At 40.1% G+C, this 19,223-nt stretch overlaps 1 protein-coding gene across 1 annotated transcript; it reads left to right on the top strand.

Moving 5' to 3' along the window:
* The first annotated feature begins 6,102 nt into the window (after positions 1-6,102).
* F11 (coagulation factor XI) lies at positions 6,103-15,619 on the top strand. The gene is made up of 4 exons (XM_036166847.1): positions 6,103-6,157; positions 13,090-13,252; positions 14,686-14,792; positions 15,456-15,619. The coding sequence occupies exons 1-4, from the start codon at positions 6,103-6,105 to the stop codon at positions 15,617-15,619; spliced, it is 489 nt and encodes a 162-aa protein (XP_036022740.1).
* Positions 15,620-19,223: the final 3,604 nt, after the last annotated feature.

Here is a 19,223-nt window from a genome sequence, read left to right as displayed (position 1 = left end):
AGTCTATACCAAAGTTGCCGAGTACATGGACTGGATATTGGAGAAGACACAGAGCCGTGGTGCAAACACTCTGGAGATGTCTCCAGCGTGAGGAGTCTGGGTAGTAAGGAAGAGCCCAGCTGGCACCAGTTTTACCACCTGCTCTCAAGTCAACACAGAGCCCCAGAATTCTCACATCCTTGTCATAGGATTAAAAGACAACGTCTTGTCAAAATGTGTTTCCTGCCTTGAGTCACAGGATCCCCACATGGGAACTAGTCAAAGAGCATCATGCTTGTTTGGAAATAAAATGGTCAAAGGTTTTATTAGGTAGTGAAATGGGTGATCTGAAGCAGTTGAAAATAAGACTCCAGATGCTAGCGCAGTGCCTGGGACCATTCTCATCTGACTTCTGACTCTGGACATCAGCAGATTTCAGAGTTACTTTCTGCCCACCTCACTCATTTGTTCCTTAGACCCCCATGCTGTTGTTGCATCTGGCTCAAAGATCTGAGAAACCTGGTTCTGTCTGGTGGAAGGAGGAGACCTTTGTAACGTTTTCTTTACAATAAAAGGATGGCCTACTTGAACGTGAGGAGACAGAGCACCTTTTCATCTACACCACCTTCCTGGTGGTTGCCACGTGGTCTTGGCTACATATATGTGTAAGACCTGCAAGGCTGTGTTTTTCTGGTTGTATGCAGCACTTGCAATAGGCTGATCTCACAGTACTCACACAGGGCAGGGAATTTGATGGAAATCTCCTAGGGAATCCTGGGAGTTCAATTGATGAGGCATTCTGCAACAGTAATTCATGAAGTGTCGTTGGATATAAAGTGTTATATAAAATCCAAGATTGTATTGAGTTGAAAAATAATCAGTGGCCTGTGGAGTGGATGACATTAATCCTCACGCAACACCAGTTCCCAGCTTGCCAGTGATTCCCAGAGTGGATTGTACATGCTTAACTCCACTTAGTTAAGCTGATTAATATTTACACAGAATTGACCATTTACAAACTATTGGGCAAATAGACAAATAGAAAAATGAAATTTTCTGTAGAAGATTAAACTTTTCCTTGTATGTTCAAAGGCTTGTTGAGTAATTCAGAGGATTAAATGAGGAAGAGCTAATGAGCGAGCCACAGAATTTGAGATGGGAAGTGGGGAGGTAGGAATGACCCCAGGAGGAAATGGCTTCTGTAAAATCTGGCTTGATTCCCGTGAACTAATGTCCTCTTAAATCACATGGTTGCAGCTTTTACTTTTGAACGGTTTTGTCTTATTCTATGTGGAAGTTGTTTCATAATTAAAAGGAAAAAAGTGGTTCACAATGAAAATCTTGTATCTTGGGTTTGGGTGTTGATAACTCTAATGGGTGTTGGGAACAAGGCTTTGGAGTCCTTACTGTGGAAGCCCATGACCTTTGTTTTCTCAAGGAATGGCCTCATCTGGGCCAAGCAGAGTTTTGAAATGTGGAGTTTTCCCGTGGCATAAAGTATCATGATAAAGTTGCCAGTTGGAGTCCAGCTGGACTGAAATGTTCTGTTTATTTTTCATCATGTGTTTGTGCACAAAGTAAACAAAGGCACCCGGCTTACAATCAGAGCCCCCTGGGGGAGGGGGCTATCGTGTGCTTAAGAGGCTAAGAGAAGGAGAGGCTTGAATAAGGTCACCTTCAGAGGACAGATTGAGGATACTCAACCTTAGATCTTCAGCAGATCCACCCAAGAAAGGGCATGTCAGCTCTGGGACAGAACCTTCCTCTTCCCATGTCACACGAGGGGAGCTGGGGGACACATGGCAATACTCGCTGTTTTCTAGAGCTCAGCCCAAACTCTGGGGGCTGTCTCTAATCTTTACCTTTTTTTCCATGTAAGTCTTGTTGACGCCTCTCTGTACTACTAAGCTGTTGGAAACTGAAGGAGGCCCTCTCTCTCTCTTTCATCAGTGCTCCATGCAGATAGGGATGTAGCAAATATCTCCTTTTAGATTTACTTTTATTATTTTTGTTGATGTGTATGTGTGATTGTGTGCTGTGTGGGCACCAGTGCCTGGCAACAACAGATCAACACATAGTATCTGAGTAACTGCAACGGCCTTCTAACATAGTAAAGCAGGTGGAGTGGTACTTCATGATCTCCTCTCTCTCTCTCTCTCTCTCTCTCTCTCTCTCTCTCTCTCACACACACACACACACACACACACACACACACACACACGCACGCACATGCACACACACACACACACACACACATTCATGCATACACAAAACACATGAAGTTGTTCACCTTAACTTTCTGCCCTAGCAGAAATATTCCCATGTCTCTATGGAGGATGTTTCAGATTAACTACCCAGCTTCTGACTTTTCTTATTTTCCCTGTAAGTTCTTCCTTTCTTCTTCTGTTTTATTCTTTCTGTAGGAGTGGTTTCATTTTTTTAAGATTGATTTATTTATTTTGTGTAGTGGGATGATTTTATTTGTACATGGTGTGAAGAAGTATTTGCTGTGGTTTGTGTAATCAAAAGCTAAATGGCCAATGGCTAGGCAGAAAGAGGTTAAGTGGGACTTCTGGAGACAGAGAGGACCCTGGGAAGAAAGGCAGAGTAACCAGGAGACACAGAGAGGAAACAGGAGGTACAAGATGGAAGAGAGAGAACACCAGGTGATAGAATGTAGATTAATATAAATGAGTTGATTTAAGTTATAAGAGCTAGTTAGGAACAAGCCTAAGCTATAGGCTGTGCTTTCATAACTAATAATACGTCTCCATGTCATTATTTGGGAGCTGGCTGGTGGGACAGAAGAAGACTCTTTACAATTTTATGTATATGAGTGCTGTATCAAATTTATGTCGGAAGAGGGCACCAGATCTCATTATAGATGGTTGTGAGCCACCATGCGGTTGCTGGGAATTGAACTCAGGACCTCTGGAAGAGCAGCCAGTGCTCTTAACTACTGAGCCCTCTCTCCAGCCCGTGCAGGAGTGTTTTAAAGGGTTGCCCAGTATTTCTCATCCTGGTCCATCTCTCCACAAAGGCATGGATATCTGACAAGTTCAAAATCAATCCAGAAAGCCCCTAGCATCATGGCTATGATACACAGAGAATGGGACTGTGGGACTGTGTCCCTGTGTCCCCAAATATTGAAATTCTGGAAGTCAGCTGTCTCAGAACCTCATGTTGGTACTCTGTCCCCAAACTAAGTACATGTTTCCTTTGGTACACATGATTTCAGCATGTTCCATTTCTGTTCTGGTCTTCAGAATGTTTTTTGTTTGTTTTTGTTTTTGTTTTTTGTTTTTTTTTTTAATTTTAGTTGCACTTGTAAATATGAGCTTGTACTTAGTTTTCTACAGAAAATTGGGAGCCTTTCCAGAACCTTCAATTATCTCTCTCTGGAAGTTACTTAGATCAGACTTTAAAAAATATACAATGAACATGGACTTATTTACAAGTATCTGTCATAAAGCACCCTCAGAACTCAGAAGACAATCTGCAGGAGTCAGTCCTAAATCAGACTCTTAATCAGTTTATTTTTACCTTGAGTGTGTGTGCGTGTGTGTGTGTGTGTGTGTGTGTGTGTGTGTGCGTGCGCACACGCGCACGCGTGTTTGTGTTGAGGTATTAAGAGACCATGAAGCAATCTTTACAGCTAGTTCTTGGTTTTGTTCTGTTTTGTTTTGGGGACAGGGTCTCTCTTTCTATGTAGTCCAGGCTGTTCCAGAACTCACTCTGTAGAGCAGGCTGGCCTTGAACTCACAGTGATCCATGTGCCTCTGCCTCCTGAGTGCTGGGATTAACAGACCTGTATGTACCACCACTCCTGGCTAGTTAGTGTTTAATATAAAAAATGAGAGACATGGAAGACAGTGAAACAAACAAACTTGAAACAAGTATCTATTGGCCACTGCTTTAGACTACAGCTCTACTAATTTATTTTTCTCCAGTGACATGACCTGTAACGGAATAAGTCTAGTAACAGAGAACACGAAGTGTCATGTTTTCCAAAGAATACTTGATACTTCTTCAAGCTCAAGGGGATACCTTAACAGAAACACAGCTGTGTAGAAGTGGCTTTCCTCTTTATAAGCTGCAACAAGCCCTACCCCTGGGAGGTTCATATGTGTACAAGGCCCCTCATCCTTCAGGGAACCTCTCTGCTTTATTATTGTTGGTGGTGTAGCAGCACATAGCACTTTGTAGCTCGGCATTTGCATCTCAGCGAGCCCTAAAAGAAATCCTGGGAGAACTGTCTATTACTATAGATTTCTTTCCCATTGTGAGTATTCACAAATAGGTACTATATACACTTTGGTCCTCAGAGCTAGTCATATCTCCATAGACGTCTGAAAAGTTGACGTTATGAAACAGAAATGGGAGTACAAGAACAGGGCTCTCACTGGTGATCTGTGTGCTCAGTCTCTGGCCCCTAGCCTCCAGTCCCCAGTCTCCAGCTTCCAGGCCCCAGCATCCAGCCTCTAGCTTCCAAGAGCACCTCCCTTTACTCTTCTGCAAATGACCAAGTCCATCAGATTTCTTTGTTTTCTTTGCTTGGATTGCAGTTGAGCTAGAATCAATGGTGCACAGCTGGTATTGGAAAGCTCAAGTGTGTATACCTTGAGCAGGCAGGCACACTCTATCTAAGTTTGCCCAACTGCCAAGGCAAGTTCAGATTCTCTGGCCATCTCGGCGTGGTGGTGCTGCTTATTTGAAAACACAGTAGAAAGGGAACATGCAAATTTGGTGTGTTGAAAGAGCTTGAAACTCTCCTGATGTAGGTTGCATTATCAGGGACTGAAAGGACATTCTCAGACACCAGACACGCTGAGCATGGTGTGCACAGTGTCACATGACAGAGGAAACCAGCACAAGTCACCATTTAGGTAACAGTGTCCTACGCAAGCTCATTTAGAGAGGAACAAGCCTCTATTGAAGAAAGAAAACACCCCAACGGAGGACCGCAGCAAAGAGAGAGGAAGTATCTGCAGGTATGGCTTCAAAAGTGGACGTTTCTCTCAACTACATACGCCTAAATGGTGTGTCCCCACTGCTGCAATGAGGGCTTAATTGTCTTCAGTACAGAAAAGTAGATTTTTAAAATGCATCTGATTTCATATTGTAGATATACTTAGTCACCCTCTAGAGTCGACTTGAGAGTGGAGGCAATGGAAGACTAGGAGTGTAGTCAATGAGAAGTATTTTTCAAGAAAAAAGATTAAAGAGTAATACAGGAACTGGATCTGAGGGTGTGTGTGTGTGTGTGTGTGTGTGTGTGTGTGTACGTGTGTGTGTGTGTGTATGTGTGTGTGTAACAGCCTTTTCAGTATTTAGTGGGCACATACATTTACAAGTGACCAAGGCAAAATATTAATGAATTTGAAGTATGCTTTTTTAAAGATAGAAATTATAAGGAGTATAATCATTCATATATATATATATATATATATATATATATATATATATATATGTATGTATATATATCCATTCACATAGTCATTCATATATAGTAATAATAAAATATAATAATTCATATATATATATAGAGAAAGAGCTTAAAACTGAAAAAAGGATGATAAAGATGGGAATTTGGAGTAGGAGGGGGTCAAATGGCAGTGACTGGAAGATTTCTTAGGTGGGTAAGGTGGAGGTTGAGAGAGGGCAGGGAGGATGGATGGTCAGCGTGGCTTCTGCAGAACTCTGACAGATCTGCACAGTACACACCCCGCTCAAGGCTGTCCTAACATTAACTCTGACGGGACTGAACAGTACACACCCCGCTCAAGGCTGTCCTAGCATTAACTCTGACGGGACTGCACAGTACACACCCCGCTCAAGGCTGTCCTAGCATTAACTCTGACGGGACTGAACAGTACACACCCCGCTCAAGGCTGTCCTAGCATTAACTCTGACGGGACTGAACGGTACACAACCCACTCAAGGCTGTCCTAGCATTAACTCTGACGGGACTGAACAGTACACATCCCGCTCAAGGGGTGTCCTAACATTACCGAGGGACCCCGAGAACTGCTCCTCTCATTCTGTGTGAATTCTGATCTCGGTAAACTAGTTACAAATTTACAATTTATGTTCTAAAAACAGTGACATTCTTCTCTTTGTAGGATGGTCTCATTACATCAAGTGGTATATTTTATCTTTGTTGCCTCAGTTTCTAGCGGTAAGTGTTGCTTTCTTTATTTTTTCCCCAACATAAATTTTTTATTAATTATTTGGGAATTTCATGCAATGCACCCTGATCACACTTGCTTCCCCTTCCTGACAGATCCACCCTCCCATCCTTGCACTCCCCCCCCCCCCCCCCCCCAAAAAAACACACCAAGTGCAATTTGTATTGCCCATACACTCATGGGAGCATGGTCAAATTCCCAATGGCCAGCCCCTTAAAGAACACTGAGTCACACCCTCACTCCCTGCCAGAAGCCATCAACTGTGATGAGCTACACTTCAGCATCTTTATCACAGTTTTTAAGGACTTTCCTCAATATTTAAATATGGCTTAGAAATAGTTCATTTCCTGACCTATAGAGTAGGAAACAGTGTAATTCCTTGAGCAAAAATTACACACCAGTCCCTACATACTGTGGGATAATTCCATGTTTCTAACTCCAGGGAAGAAAGCAAAACCATTTATTTTCCAATCAAGGCTCCCACTTAAGGAGTCCAAAGAAAGAAAAAGATTTAAATACAAGATTACAAAAAGACTATGCCTATATCATCTGTATGATAGTTATGTCTGTCTATATACCTGTATCTATATCTACATTTTTAACACATTGTAATGGTATCTAAGAGCAATACTAGAAAGCCAATAACTGAGTCACCTCACTGATTAATTTTCCAGAAGGCATTCAATCCAGTGACACACACACACACACACACACACACACACACACACACACAAGTTCTGGCTGAAAATGTTATCAAAATATTAATGTACAGCTTACACATTTGATTAGTTTAACTATTGAATGTTTATTAATTACTTAATATTCAGTAGAAATAATTAGTATAACTGTAAGTTACCTAATTAATATTGATCATAATAACTTAGCATAAGTATTGTTCACCCCATGCTTATTCTTTATTTAAAATGAAAATTAAAAAAAACCCTCTTCTAAAAGTAATATATGGTGGTGCACGCCTTTAATCCCAGAACTCTGGAGGCAGAGCCAGGCGGATCTCTGTGAGTTCGAGGCCAGCCTGGGCTACCAAGTGAGTTCCAGGAAAGGTGCAAAGCTACACAGAGAAACCCTGTCTCGAAAAACCAAAAAAAAAAAAAAAAAGGAACTTATTTATATTACATTGAATCTCTAAGACTGTCACTGGTCTTTGTCCATAGTAAATTCATTTTTAGTGTTGCACGTGTGAAAAGTGGAAAATATAGGTATGGATTTAAAATAAAATAAACACTATGTAACATATTAAACTATATAGTTTATACTTTCATTTTGATTTGTGGTAAGATTGCCATTCAGGTTATTCCTTCACTGTCACTATTTGAAATTCCATTGTTAGTTCCTTGGTAAATTGTCAGTACTATTTTGATATATTTGTTTCTTTGTTTGTTTTGTATGTTGAGACAGGGTTTCTCTGTGTAGCCCTGGTTGTCCTGGAACTCACTCTGTAGACCAGGCTGGCCTTGAATTCAGAGATCTGCTTGCCTCTGCCTCCCAAGTGCTGGGACTAAAGGTATGTGTTACCACCACCACCCAGGCTATCTTGACATCTTAAACACTGAATTAAACAACTGTGCTGATATAGACACATGTTATTAATGTACATAAAAATACTAATAAATACTGACCACTCTAAACATGTTGTTGCATGGTTCTGCATGGCTTGGTCCTGGAAACCTGACTGGAGTTACTAGGAAATGAAGAAAGGACAGACACACAGACACACTCACAACAAAGCTGGGATCGGGTGGGTTGTGTTCACTCTGATGGGGCAGTACCCACTGTACAACACAACCACCTGGAACCTCAACACCTTTATTACGTACAGTACAAGGGATGTGTTAGCTAGTCTTGGTAGGAGGACATCAAAAAGTCTAAGATTGCAGTCACCATGAGCTAGGGTTATTAGCGTTTGCAATACCACCAACACTGGCACTCACACCAGAGGAAGATTCTGTCATCCACCTGAGCCTCACCTCAGGGAAAGGCTTTGGCACTACCATGAGTCTGAGGCTATTAGCAATTAGCACTAGCGGGTTTGACATGACCACGCCCATGTCAAACAATACACATTCACTAAGGGTTTCACCTGCCCTTTGCACATTCATTCAAGGATTATTCTGCTCTCTATAAGTCTCCATAAAATTTAAAGGGTGAAAATTATATAGAGCGTGTTATTTAGTTATAAAAGTACTGTGCTAAAAAAATAGCAAAATGATAACTGAAAAATCCCAAATGTTGGGTTAAGTAGTATATTCTGAAATTTGATTCAAAGAGGAGATTACAATAAAAATTTAATTATATCTGATATAATTAATATACAGCACATGAAACCTTGGAAAGTAAAAATGTATGCATATATATATTAAACTAGAGAAAGGGTAAAAATCAATGACAATACATCCCAAGAAGGTAGAAGAAAACCAATTCAAAGGAGCTGGAAGACAGGGGGGAAAACTAGCAGAAAAGAATTAAACAGAATGTAAACATAGATTAGAAAAAGTGTGTTCATGCTCTGCACCCCATTTCAAAGTCTCAGTGATACCAACTTCACAGGGACACTCTGAAAATTATAAGACTTTTTGTTTATGGATGTATATGCACATATAACTGACAAAATACTATCTATCCATTGCAGTGTATCACACTTGAAAGCCCAGAACTACAAAGTGAGGGCTCTGAGCTCCCCAGGTGGGGCTATGTAGTAAGACTCGGTCTGAAAAATTGTTTCGAAATCAGCTGTACCAAACAATCCAACTCATATATTAAAGAAAAATAAATAGGAGGGTAGAGAAACGGCTCAGTAGTTGAGAGGACATCAATGCATGCAGCAAAATTTTATTTAATAAAAGTTGATTTATTTAATATTTAGTATTTTTATTTTTGATTAAACTTTACTCATAACAAAAGATGTTTAGCAAACTCGGAAGAGAACTCTTCCAATGACCAAATGAGTCTTGCATAGGACCCTCATTCAGTTCACAGAACTCATGGTAGGTGGCTCACAGCCTCCTGTGACTCCATTTTCCAGGAATCTAACACCCTCTCCTGGCTTCTGTACACACACACACACACACACACACACACACACACTCCACACATATATACACAATGAAAAAAATTTTAAAAGAAAGAAAATTAAGAGACATTACATTGGCATAATGTGGCGAAGTTTGGTTGATTCAAAGAATGAAAAGTTACTTTAATTTAAAAAAAAGCAACAGATGCACTACATTTGTGGATGTAGACTCAAAAGAAAACTCCAACAGAGATTTGTGTTCCTGTGTTTATAACAAAGCAAAGTAGCTACAAGGTAGAAACATGTGAGCATTTGAAGCGCACTCATCCACACCATAGTACAATCTGAGTATTCATCAATGAATACATGGTTAAACAAAATGAAATATTACAGTGTGAACATGCAATGGAATACTATTCAGCATTAAAGGAAGGAAATTCTAATACGTACTACATGGCTGAATCTTCATGGCATTATACCAAATGAAATAAGTCATTGACAAATGAAGATATGAATGACATGAATATGAATGACCTACTTATATAAGGTCCCCAGAGAAGCTGGTTTCAGAGGAACAGGAACAGAGGAAAAGTGACTAGGGGTTAATGCTAATGGTCATTAATGAGTACAGAATTTCAGTTGGAGAAGCTGAAGAACTACTAGAACGGTGGCGGCAATTGTACATAATGGAAATAACCTTAACTCACAGTATTACATCCTTGAAAAAGCCTAAAGTGGCAAAGAAAAACAAAACTAAAATCCTTTAGGACATCAATGCGTGCAGCAAAATTTTATTTAATAAAAATTGCTTTATTTAATATTTAGTATTTTTATTTTTGATTAAACTTTACTCATAACAAAAGATGTTTAGCAAACTCGGAAGAGAACTCTTCCAATGACCAAATGGTATCTTAAAACAAACAAACAAACAAAAACTACAAAAGAAAAATTCAAACCAAACGTTTTCGGGGAAATCTCATACATAATGGTGACTGAACTGTTAAGTACTTCCCTAAGGGACTGAGGGAAAGGCATGATATCCACAACTATAACTTGGCTATTGTGGACAGGAAACAATGAAGAGAGATGTGCAAGTGTCTTTGGTATGTTGACTTTGAGTCCTTCATGCATATTCTCAGGAGTGATACAGTGTTACTTTTAACTTCCTGTGAAATCTCATTAGAGATTTCTATTTTTCCCACAACCTCACCAGCAAGGGAATTATGTACAACAAACACATTAGAGAGTATTCTTAGGTGTCCATCAATAGATGAATGCATAAGGAAAATGCTGGACATATGAACATTAGAAAGGGAACATGGTGTTTATTTAGTTTTATTAATTCTTTGAGAATTTCATACATTGTATTTTGCTCATATTCACCCTCACCTCCCCAAACTCTTCCCATATCCATGCCCCATTCTATACCCACCCAACTTTGTGTCCCCATTTTTTATTTGGCCACAATGAAGAACGAAACCACCATGCCATTTGTATGACAGTGGATGCAGCTGGAGAGCATCATGTCAAGTGAAATAAGTCAGATGGAGAAAGATGTATGTCATGCTTTCTCAAATTTATGGATTCTAGACTTTATGTAGAAACTTGAAATTATGTCTATATGTCATGAAGGTTGAAGTGAGACTCTCTGAGCCCTGGAGTCTAGGGGAGTAAAGGAGAATAGAAGGAAGGAGAGAAGCGGGAGGTATGGAGAATAATATAGTAAAAATACATGATAAACCTCTATGCAAACAACCCTGTGAAGTCCACCACTAAGGGCAATGAATTTATGCCAATAAGTGTTTTAAAAGAATATCTTCTGTCACTTCCCTTAAACATTATATGAGAGATCCCACTCACCACCATAGGGAAGGTAAAATAACTAAACGTCAGGGGAAAGATGGAGCTTAATGGATTGTTCCCATAAAATATGATGATGTACATAGAAAATTCAAAGTAGTGAACACCTTGATTATTTTAGGCAGATCATCAAGGAGTCTAAGTATAAATTCAATGTACCTTCAGAAGTGGTGGCACATGCTTGTAATCTCAGGACTTGGGAGGTACCGGGTGCATTTGAGGTGCTATCCCACCCACTTCCATTCAATATACAAACAGTTGCCAACATTCACCGGTACTAGAAACTATACTGAGATTATGGAAATCAATATTATAAATTAAGTGATTCAAATAGTGGCTATTCCCTAAGCAAAACTGCACATTTATTAATTCTTTAAAAATCAATCCAACGTACCCAAACTTGCTGTTCTGCATGATAATGACATTTAAAAGTGTCACGGTGGCTTTGTACAAAGACAGTGAACTTCTAGAGTTAGCCTAGAGTTTGCAGACGCAGTGTGAGGTGGGAATAGGTCACTGGTTGGCTGGGAGCTGCCACAATGTGCTTTGGTGGGAGACAACACAGAACTTGGAAAGAGTCAAATCTCCAGCTAGCTCCTGGGATACTTGTCAATAATGAGAAAGTTTCTGTCAAACCTTTTGGAGGCAGATCTGTGGTGGAGATGTTCTTCCCCTCATGGGTTCGTTCAGCAGCTACATGTGGAGTCTATTCTCCAAATGATGTCCCTAAATGTACGGACTAAAAATACACAGGATTACTGAGGAGATTAATTATATTGAAATGTGATCAGTTGAAATGGAAAATAATCAATAAAGAATTATGTGTGAGCAGGGTGGTGGTGGCGCATGCCTTTAATCCCAGCACTCAAGAGGCAGAGCCAGGTCGATCTCTGTGATTCAAGGCCAGCCTGGTCTACAGAGTGAGTGCCAGGACAGGCTCCAAAGTGACATACAGATACCTTGTCTCAAAAAAAAAAATTAGGTGTGGTTCTGAGTAACATGTTATATGAAAAGATTTAGTGGTGAACTGAACAGAAATGACCAACAAACTGGTGAGGAGTCATAACGGTATTAGGAGTCATAACAATATTTGCTGTCACTGTGACAGATACATCACACTACAAATATCAATCTAGTTAAGGGCTTACATTAATGTGTAAAGTATAGACCACATTTCATTAGGGGTCAGTGAAAAAACAGTGAGATCTTGTGAGTTTGTTGACTACCTAAGTCCCATGAACCTCATATGACAGTTTTGTCTGCTCTGCAACTATGGTCCTCTCAAGACATTTACTGACTGTTGTTACAACAGTACATATTTGAGCTAGGTTTTATTCTTCCTGATGTATTTCCGCAAGAGTTTGATATTTATTTTCAATGTTATAAAGAAAAAAGTGGATTAGAAGTATCTCTCCATGAGAATATATGACTTCATGAAGGACTGTGACCTTTTATTCAGTCACTAGGGAACAGTCCCAAAGGTCACATACCATATGGATTATTAAGTATCTCTTTATAGCAACAGAGGACTTTTTTTATATGCACTTTGGCTTTTTGTAAGTAAAACTTATCTGAGGTTTTAACTAAATATGACTCAATGGTTTTTCCAAAGGAGTCCATTTTTAATGTTAACATGACATCATGTGAGAGGCCATCAATCTTGGCTTTTAGTATGTTGCAGTGTTAAAACAATGAATGAAGAAAAACATGGCAAGCCTTTGCTGACCTGAAGGTTTTCTGAGGATCATGTTTTGCCGACCAACAGCTGAGAAATCATTGAATTGCTTCCACAGCCCTCTCAAGACAATCACTCACAAACGTGATTCACTGAGGCCAATATGTTGTTCATGGTTTTATTTCCATCTGGGGCCATTCACTAAAGAAGCTAACCTAAGAGAGTTAGTTGCTCTGATGTCAGAGTTCAGGCTTATTTTCTGGGAAGTAGGTCTGCCGCCATTGACATTATCAGATTATCTAACAAGGTAAGTGCCTACCCAAACCCACACCAATGTGTGCCCACATGTTTCATCACAGAATGTGTCACTAAGCTCTTCAAAGACACCTGCTTTCAAGGAGGAGACCTAAGTACTGTTTTCACACCAAGTGCCACATACTGCCAACTGGTCTGCACCCACCACCCACGGTGTTTGCTCTTCACATTCATGGCTGAGTCAGCTTCAGATGATCCTACCAAATGGTAACTATTCATGTTTCTCTGGAGAGGAATTCATTTTAGAGGCCAGTCACTTACCACTACTGATTACCTCCCTCCTGCCATTTTATGAAATGTGATGTTACCAGCTGGAAACTGAGTTTTCCTTCCATTAAAATATTAAATATTACAGAAAGAATGATGTCTAGGTACATTGTGAGAAACTGTGATGCCTCTTGAGATCTCAATGTTCATATTTTCTCTCCCACATTTTGTCTTATATTTGTTCTTTTTGCTGCTGTTAGTTGATGATAGTGGCTATTATCGAGAACTTTCTTCTAATCATTCAATTAGGGAAAAATGTTTATAAAAATACTGTGAAAAAAATGCAACAGTAATCTCCTGCTCCCTCTAAAATCCTGCTAGGGTTGCTTTGCCTACCTGTACATATTCACAGCTAAACACTGAAAATGAATTTAAAATATCATAGCCTTGCACCTCTCAATACTCCAACATGCATTTCACCACAAAGAAAGTATAATAAATTTAACAAAATTACCCTACACATCACATCCTTCAAGTGTTATTTATAGCAGCTAATTAAATTCTCATCAAACTTCACCAGTTTCCTATGGCTGTTTTGTCTCTCTACTCATATTTTTAAAATCATAGACATGCTGTCATTTCTGTTTTTATGCTAAACTTGAAATTTAATATATAACCTTTTATACAAAAGCTAAGTTGCTATTACCTTTGTTTGTTCTTGCTGGATTCACAGATATTTACATAATTCAATAAACATAAATTATTCCTCTGAAATCTAGAATAGAGATTGGCAAGCCTACTATTATGAGCAAGGCTAGGAATAAAACTTTAGGTTTTGTTGGACCAGATGCAAACAGAACATTCTGTATTACAACACCACTGGAAAACGTAGTCATGTAGGGGCTAGAAGGATAGCTAAATGGTTAAGATTTTTAGAGGACCCAAGGTCTGTTCCCAGCACCTACTTCCACAAGTTTGCAGTCATTTTTAACTCTAGCTCTAGGTGATCCACTGCCCTCTTCTGGCTTTCTCATGCAACACACACACACACACACACACACACACACACACACACACACACACACAAACACACACACAGAGGGAGAGAGAGAGAGAGAGAGACTTTATAATGTAGCCCTGTAAAAGAAAACCATTTCCAGCTCATTGACAATACAAAACTGTTAGATTCTTAACAACATTTTTGCAATAGTTCAGAGTCCACCCATTCCTGTCCATGTCCTGTTGGAGAGGAGGGTTACGTGTGTTCTTTTAAATGTAGGGATGTTGAAATAAAAAGCAAAGCCAGACTCTTGTTAAGTAAACATTTGCTTTGGCATGACATTCAGTAGTTTGTTTCCTTCTCTTTGTCCTTAGGAACCATCTTTGGAAACATGATTTCCCACTGAGTAATGTTATTTCTTTCAAAAGAACAGGTTTGCCTGCATTCTGAAAGACAGTATCACAGAAACACTGCCAATGGTGAATATGACAGGAGCAATTTCTGGATTTTCCTTCAAGCAATGCCCTCATCAATTAAGTGGTAAGTTTTCTTACCAAATAAATACTAGCCATTATAATTTGTACATGTAATCATTTCAGATGCAGCCTTGTGGCATAAAATAAAATAGTACCACCTAGAATTAAGGTTCCTCACTAAAGAATGATCTTCTTATGCAGAGTAGAGCTCATGGATATCGGCTTTCTTTCCCCCCATAAGTACACTCCCATTCATTAGTATTTCTTAACCTCGTAAAAGCATGTCAGCACCTCAGTTCTTACTTCTTATTGACCTCTTCCTTCCCAGCCTAAAGTTGTACACAAAAGCCCTAATTATAGATACCAATTCAAACCAAAAGAAAAATAAATGCCCAGACTGAAGCGGCACGTGTCTTAATAATGAAATGGGTGTTTTTCAATAAAGGAATGAATGAATCTATCAGTCAGTGCAGTTCAGGCACTAGGTCAGAGAGACAAGATGCAAATTTACAAGCTTAAAGTTGTTCCAGTATAAGACGGACATTGGCTTCCTCACAATACCTCATAACGGGAGTAGGAATTATGCAGAGTGAAGCAAAATTAAGAACTTCCATGGAAAAGTGGCTGAGAAATGAAGTCTGAGTCCAGGGCGCCAGTTGCTGAGGGAGCCCTAAGGCAGATGCCCCCGGCTTCTGGCGGTGCTTGCATTTTCTGCCTTTATTTCCAGCTTGCAGCAAAGACGTGTATGTGGACCTAGACATGAAGGGCATGAACTATAACAGTTCTGTTGTGAAGGATGCTCGGGAATGCCAAGAGAGATGCACAAGTGACGCCCATTGCCACTTTTTCACATACGCAACAGGGCGTTTTCCCAGTGTGGCGCATCGGTGAGTGAGCTGGAGTCTGAGCTCTAAGATAAAGGAGTGCCAGTCCAGGGAAAACCACTGGTTCATTAGTTATTTTCATCAACTAAAGCCTACATTTTCTTAACCCCCAAAAGACATTTGCATAATAGCAATCACTGCTCTGTCATAGAAAGTTCATGGAGTGTCTAGTTAGCATTGCATTTAACTCATAATCAAGATTTTGTGTTTCAGGACTGGAAGGTGTTTCTGTGTGCAAACACACTGGCTTTGCAAGCATGAGGACCTGAGTCGGGATCCCAGTGCCCATATAAAAGCCAGAAGTGGTTGTGCCTGCCTTTAACCCCAGTGCTTGGGGCCTGGGGAGAGGGTGAGGGGGCAGAGACAGGATCATTGGGGTTCACTGATCAGCTCCAGGTTTAATGAGAGAAGCTGTCTCCCATTAAAATCCTCCTTTGGACTTCCCATTCACACTTGCACACACACACACACACACACACACACACACACACACACACACACACACTGGACAGTACATACAGTGCAGCCTCACAGATTCTGTTTCAATGACACTGTTATAAAGCAGACACACGCTTACCCTCTGTCTGAACTAACTTGAAAAGCACTGCATTTTTCCATTGGCACTTTTGAGAGAGCTCCAACTGGTTTGGTTGGCAGGGCTCTTTCCAGCCTAACCAATATTGGAGTAGTCCTCACCTAAAGAATCGAAACTTCAAGTCTGTTTGTCTATCCAGCTAACTGTCCCGCTGTGTTCCTTCCCTAAGGTGAAGAAGTATTTGAAGCCCGTGTGCAAAGCGTGAGACTGTTTCACGTGGGATTTTGAAATCTTCTGGGAAGAAAATTATTGCATAATAATAGAAAAGTGATCTGGTCACTAACGACTAAATCTGCCTTGTTAGCTTTAAATGTTTATTAGAAAATTATATGATTTTGTTCTTTTAAAATGTTTGTGTGGGTGTGAGTGCTATGTATATAGATGAACATGTGTGCAGGTAAGAAGAACCATCTTTCCAGCTCCCAAGCTTCATTTTTAGATTTAGGAATCTTTGACATGACCCAGATTTGCACATTAAAGTACATTTTTTAATAGTTGGATTTTAACATTGACTATTCATATTCTGCTTTCCACAATTTTGAAAAAGAAGTGAATAGGAAGTAAAGCATCAAAGATGTATTTAAAAGTCAGTAATAAAAAATGGATAATAGCTTTCTATGGTTCTCTTTACTTCACCTCAGAGGACAATTTTTATGTCTTAGGCTTAACACAATGTGAACTGCAAGTCAGGAAAATGTTCCTAGGGTTTATAAAAAAGCGTACTTAGAGGGCCAAGTTACAAAGAGCTGGAGAAATTACCCATTTACACACTCCACTCCTCACACTGCATTGGGTCTCTCAGGTTGTCTGTTCACTGATGAGATAACATTGTTCCCGAGTCCACAGGGCCACCCTGTGGTTAGCAGAGCTGCCAGGACTCAGCCAGCCAACTAACCCTGGAGGTGAACACTCCTCAGAGTAATACCTTTATTATTATAGCCATTTCCTCCCTGCAGATGGTAATTTCTTATCCTCTTGTGCTATTATACACTTGGAAAGAATAATGTTTTCCATTTTTGTTTCATTCAGTAAAACTTGCCTTTTGAAGTACACTCAAACGGGGACACCAACCAGAATAACAAGGCTCAGTGATGTGGTGTCTGGATTTTCCCTGAAGTCCTGTGGACGTTCTAACTTGGGTAACTATTGTTTTCTCAAGGGGCCATTTGCACCATGAAGCCTGGAGACAGCTGAGGATGTGTGCCGTAGGTCAAACTTTGAAAACGGTTGATGTTGACTGATGGAGACCCAGTGACCTGTCACTGTCTTCATGTGATGTGGCGCATTATGTCCTAGAAAGAATTTCTTCTGAAATTTCAAATAATAGTTTGGTTTTTTTTATATAAATAATAAAAAAAAAATCTTTGGATGAACTTTCTCCTTTTAATATAATGAACAAACACCGTCTGGAGTGTCAAGATGTTGCTGGTGCCCGGACTTCCTAACACAGTTTCTTCTGTTGTACAGCTTGCATCAGGGACATTTTCCCCAACACGGTGCTTGCAGACCCCAACATTGACAGCGTGTTAGCCCCAGATGCTTTTGTCTGTCGGCGAATTTGTACTCATCACCCCAGTTGTTTGTTTTTTACATTCTTTTCCAAAGAATGGCCAAGAGAATCTCAAAGGTAAGAAGGTGCTGTTAAGGGTGACTTGTCCTCTTTTAAAGGCAGCCAAAACAAATGTGCTGCACAATCCAGATAGGACATGTCTAAGTAGCAGGCAAATGCCGGATTGACTCTCTGAGATGGGTAGGACCTGTTGAAGGGGACATCAGGAGGGTAGACTCTGGGAACACTGACCATAGGACAAGTTCCAAGGAATTTTGAAAAGTTCTCGGTGACATACAGTTTAATGGCACGTAACTCAATGTTTCAAGAGGAGTGATAGGGACATGGTTGCTATTAAATGCCAAGGTGAGCTGACTTTGTTACATAGGCGCTGTAACAGTGTTCTGTCTCTTTTATATGTTTTACATGATTTACTTATACATCCCCTTTCGTGCCTTAGACATCTTTGCCTCCTGAAGACATCTGAAAGTGGACTACCAAGCTCACGCATTGCAAAGAGCAACGCCCTCTCTGGCTTCAGTCTCCAGCACTGCCGGCATAGCACCCCAGGTAAACAGTGAAGGACTTCCTTCTCCAGCTCAACAGCCCCATGATAGACGATTGTGAAGGCTGCACGGTTCAAATCTGTCATGTGCTCTGTTGTCTAGTATTCTGTCATCCGTCCTTTTACAATGACACCGATTTCTTGGGAGAAGAATTGGACATTGTTGATGTGAAAGGCCATGAAACCTGCCAGAGAATGTGCACCAATGCCGTCCGCTGCCAGTTCTTTACCTATTCCCCGTCTCGAGGGTCTTGCAATGAAGGGAAGTAAGACGAGAGTCAAGGTGGATGTGTTTGGAGCATCTCTTTGTAGAACGCGTTATGCTTATACTGTTTTGCTTTCAACCATAGGGGCAGATGTTACTTAAAACTTTCTTCGAATGGATCTCCAACTAGAATACTTCATGGGAGGGGAGGCATCTCTGGATACACATTGAGGTTGTGCAAAATGGATAATGGTGAGTACTTGAAACACTACAACTGAAGGAAAACATTCAAGTGAATGTATCCACACAAAGCTGGCAAGCAACAACCGCAGAGGGGTGGAAACAGTGACAAAGGCCTATAATCCCAGCACTCAGGAGGCTGAGGCAGGAGAATCAGAGGTCTGAGGCAGGTTGTAAATTTGTGAGTTAACATATCTAGAAATTTTTGTTTATTCTAGCTTCTTTTGCCCAACCTTCCTATGCATATGAACCAATTCTTCATTCAATTCTCTTAATTGAGAAATTGAGTGTGTGTTATATCTCTATCTATCTATTTATATCTATATATATTTCAAGAAGCATTTCCTGAAGAAACAGACCCAGGGGGCTGATTTTTGCTTTCAACACCAAAAGAATTTTGTTTTGTTTTAATTCTCAGTGATTAAACTATCAACCAGTGCATTAATTAAATTACTCA

Source organism: Onychomys torridus, chromosome 17, assembly GCF_903995425.1.
Source record: "Onychomys torridus chromosome 17, mOncTor1.1, whole genome shotgun sequence".
Lineage (NCBI taxonomy): Eukaryota > Metazoa > Chordata > Mammalia > Rodentia > Cricetidae > Onychomys > Onychomys torridus.
The sequence above is the reverse complement of the archived record's forward strand: the minus strand, read 5'-3'. Positions and strand labels throughout refer to the sequence as shown.

Excerpts from the sequence above, each read along its gene's own strand:
- F11 (XM_036166847.1), top strand. The coding sequence starts at position 6,103 with ATGGTCTCATTACATCAAGTGGTATATTTTATCTTTGTTGCCTCAGTT. Across the intron at positions 13,253-14,685 it reads TCAGATGATCCTACCAAATG|GTTTGCCTGCATTCTGAAAG; the intron begins GTAACTATTCAT and ends TCAAAAGAACAG. Across the intron at positions 14,793-15,455 it reads ATGCCCTCATCAATTAAGTG|CTTGCAGCAAAGACGTGTAT; the intron begins GTAAGTTTTCTT and ends CTTTATTTCCAG.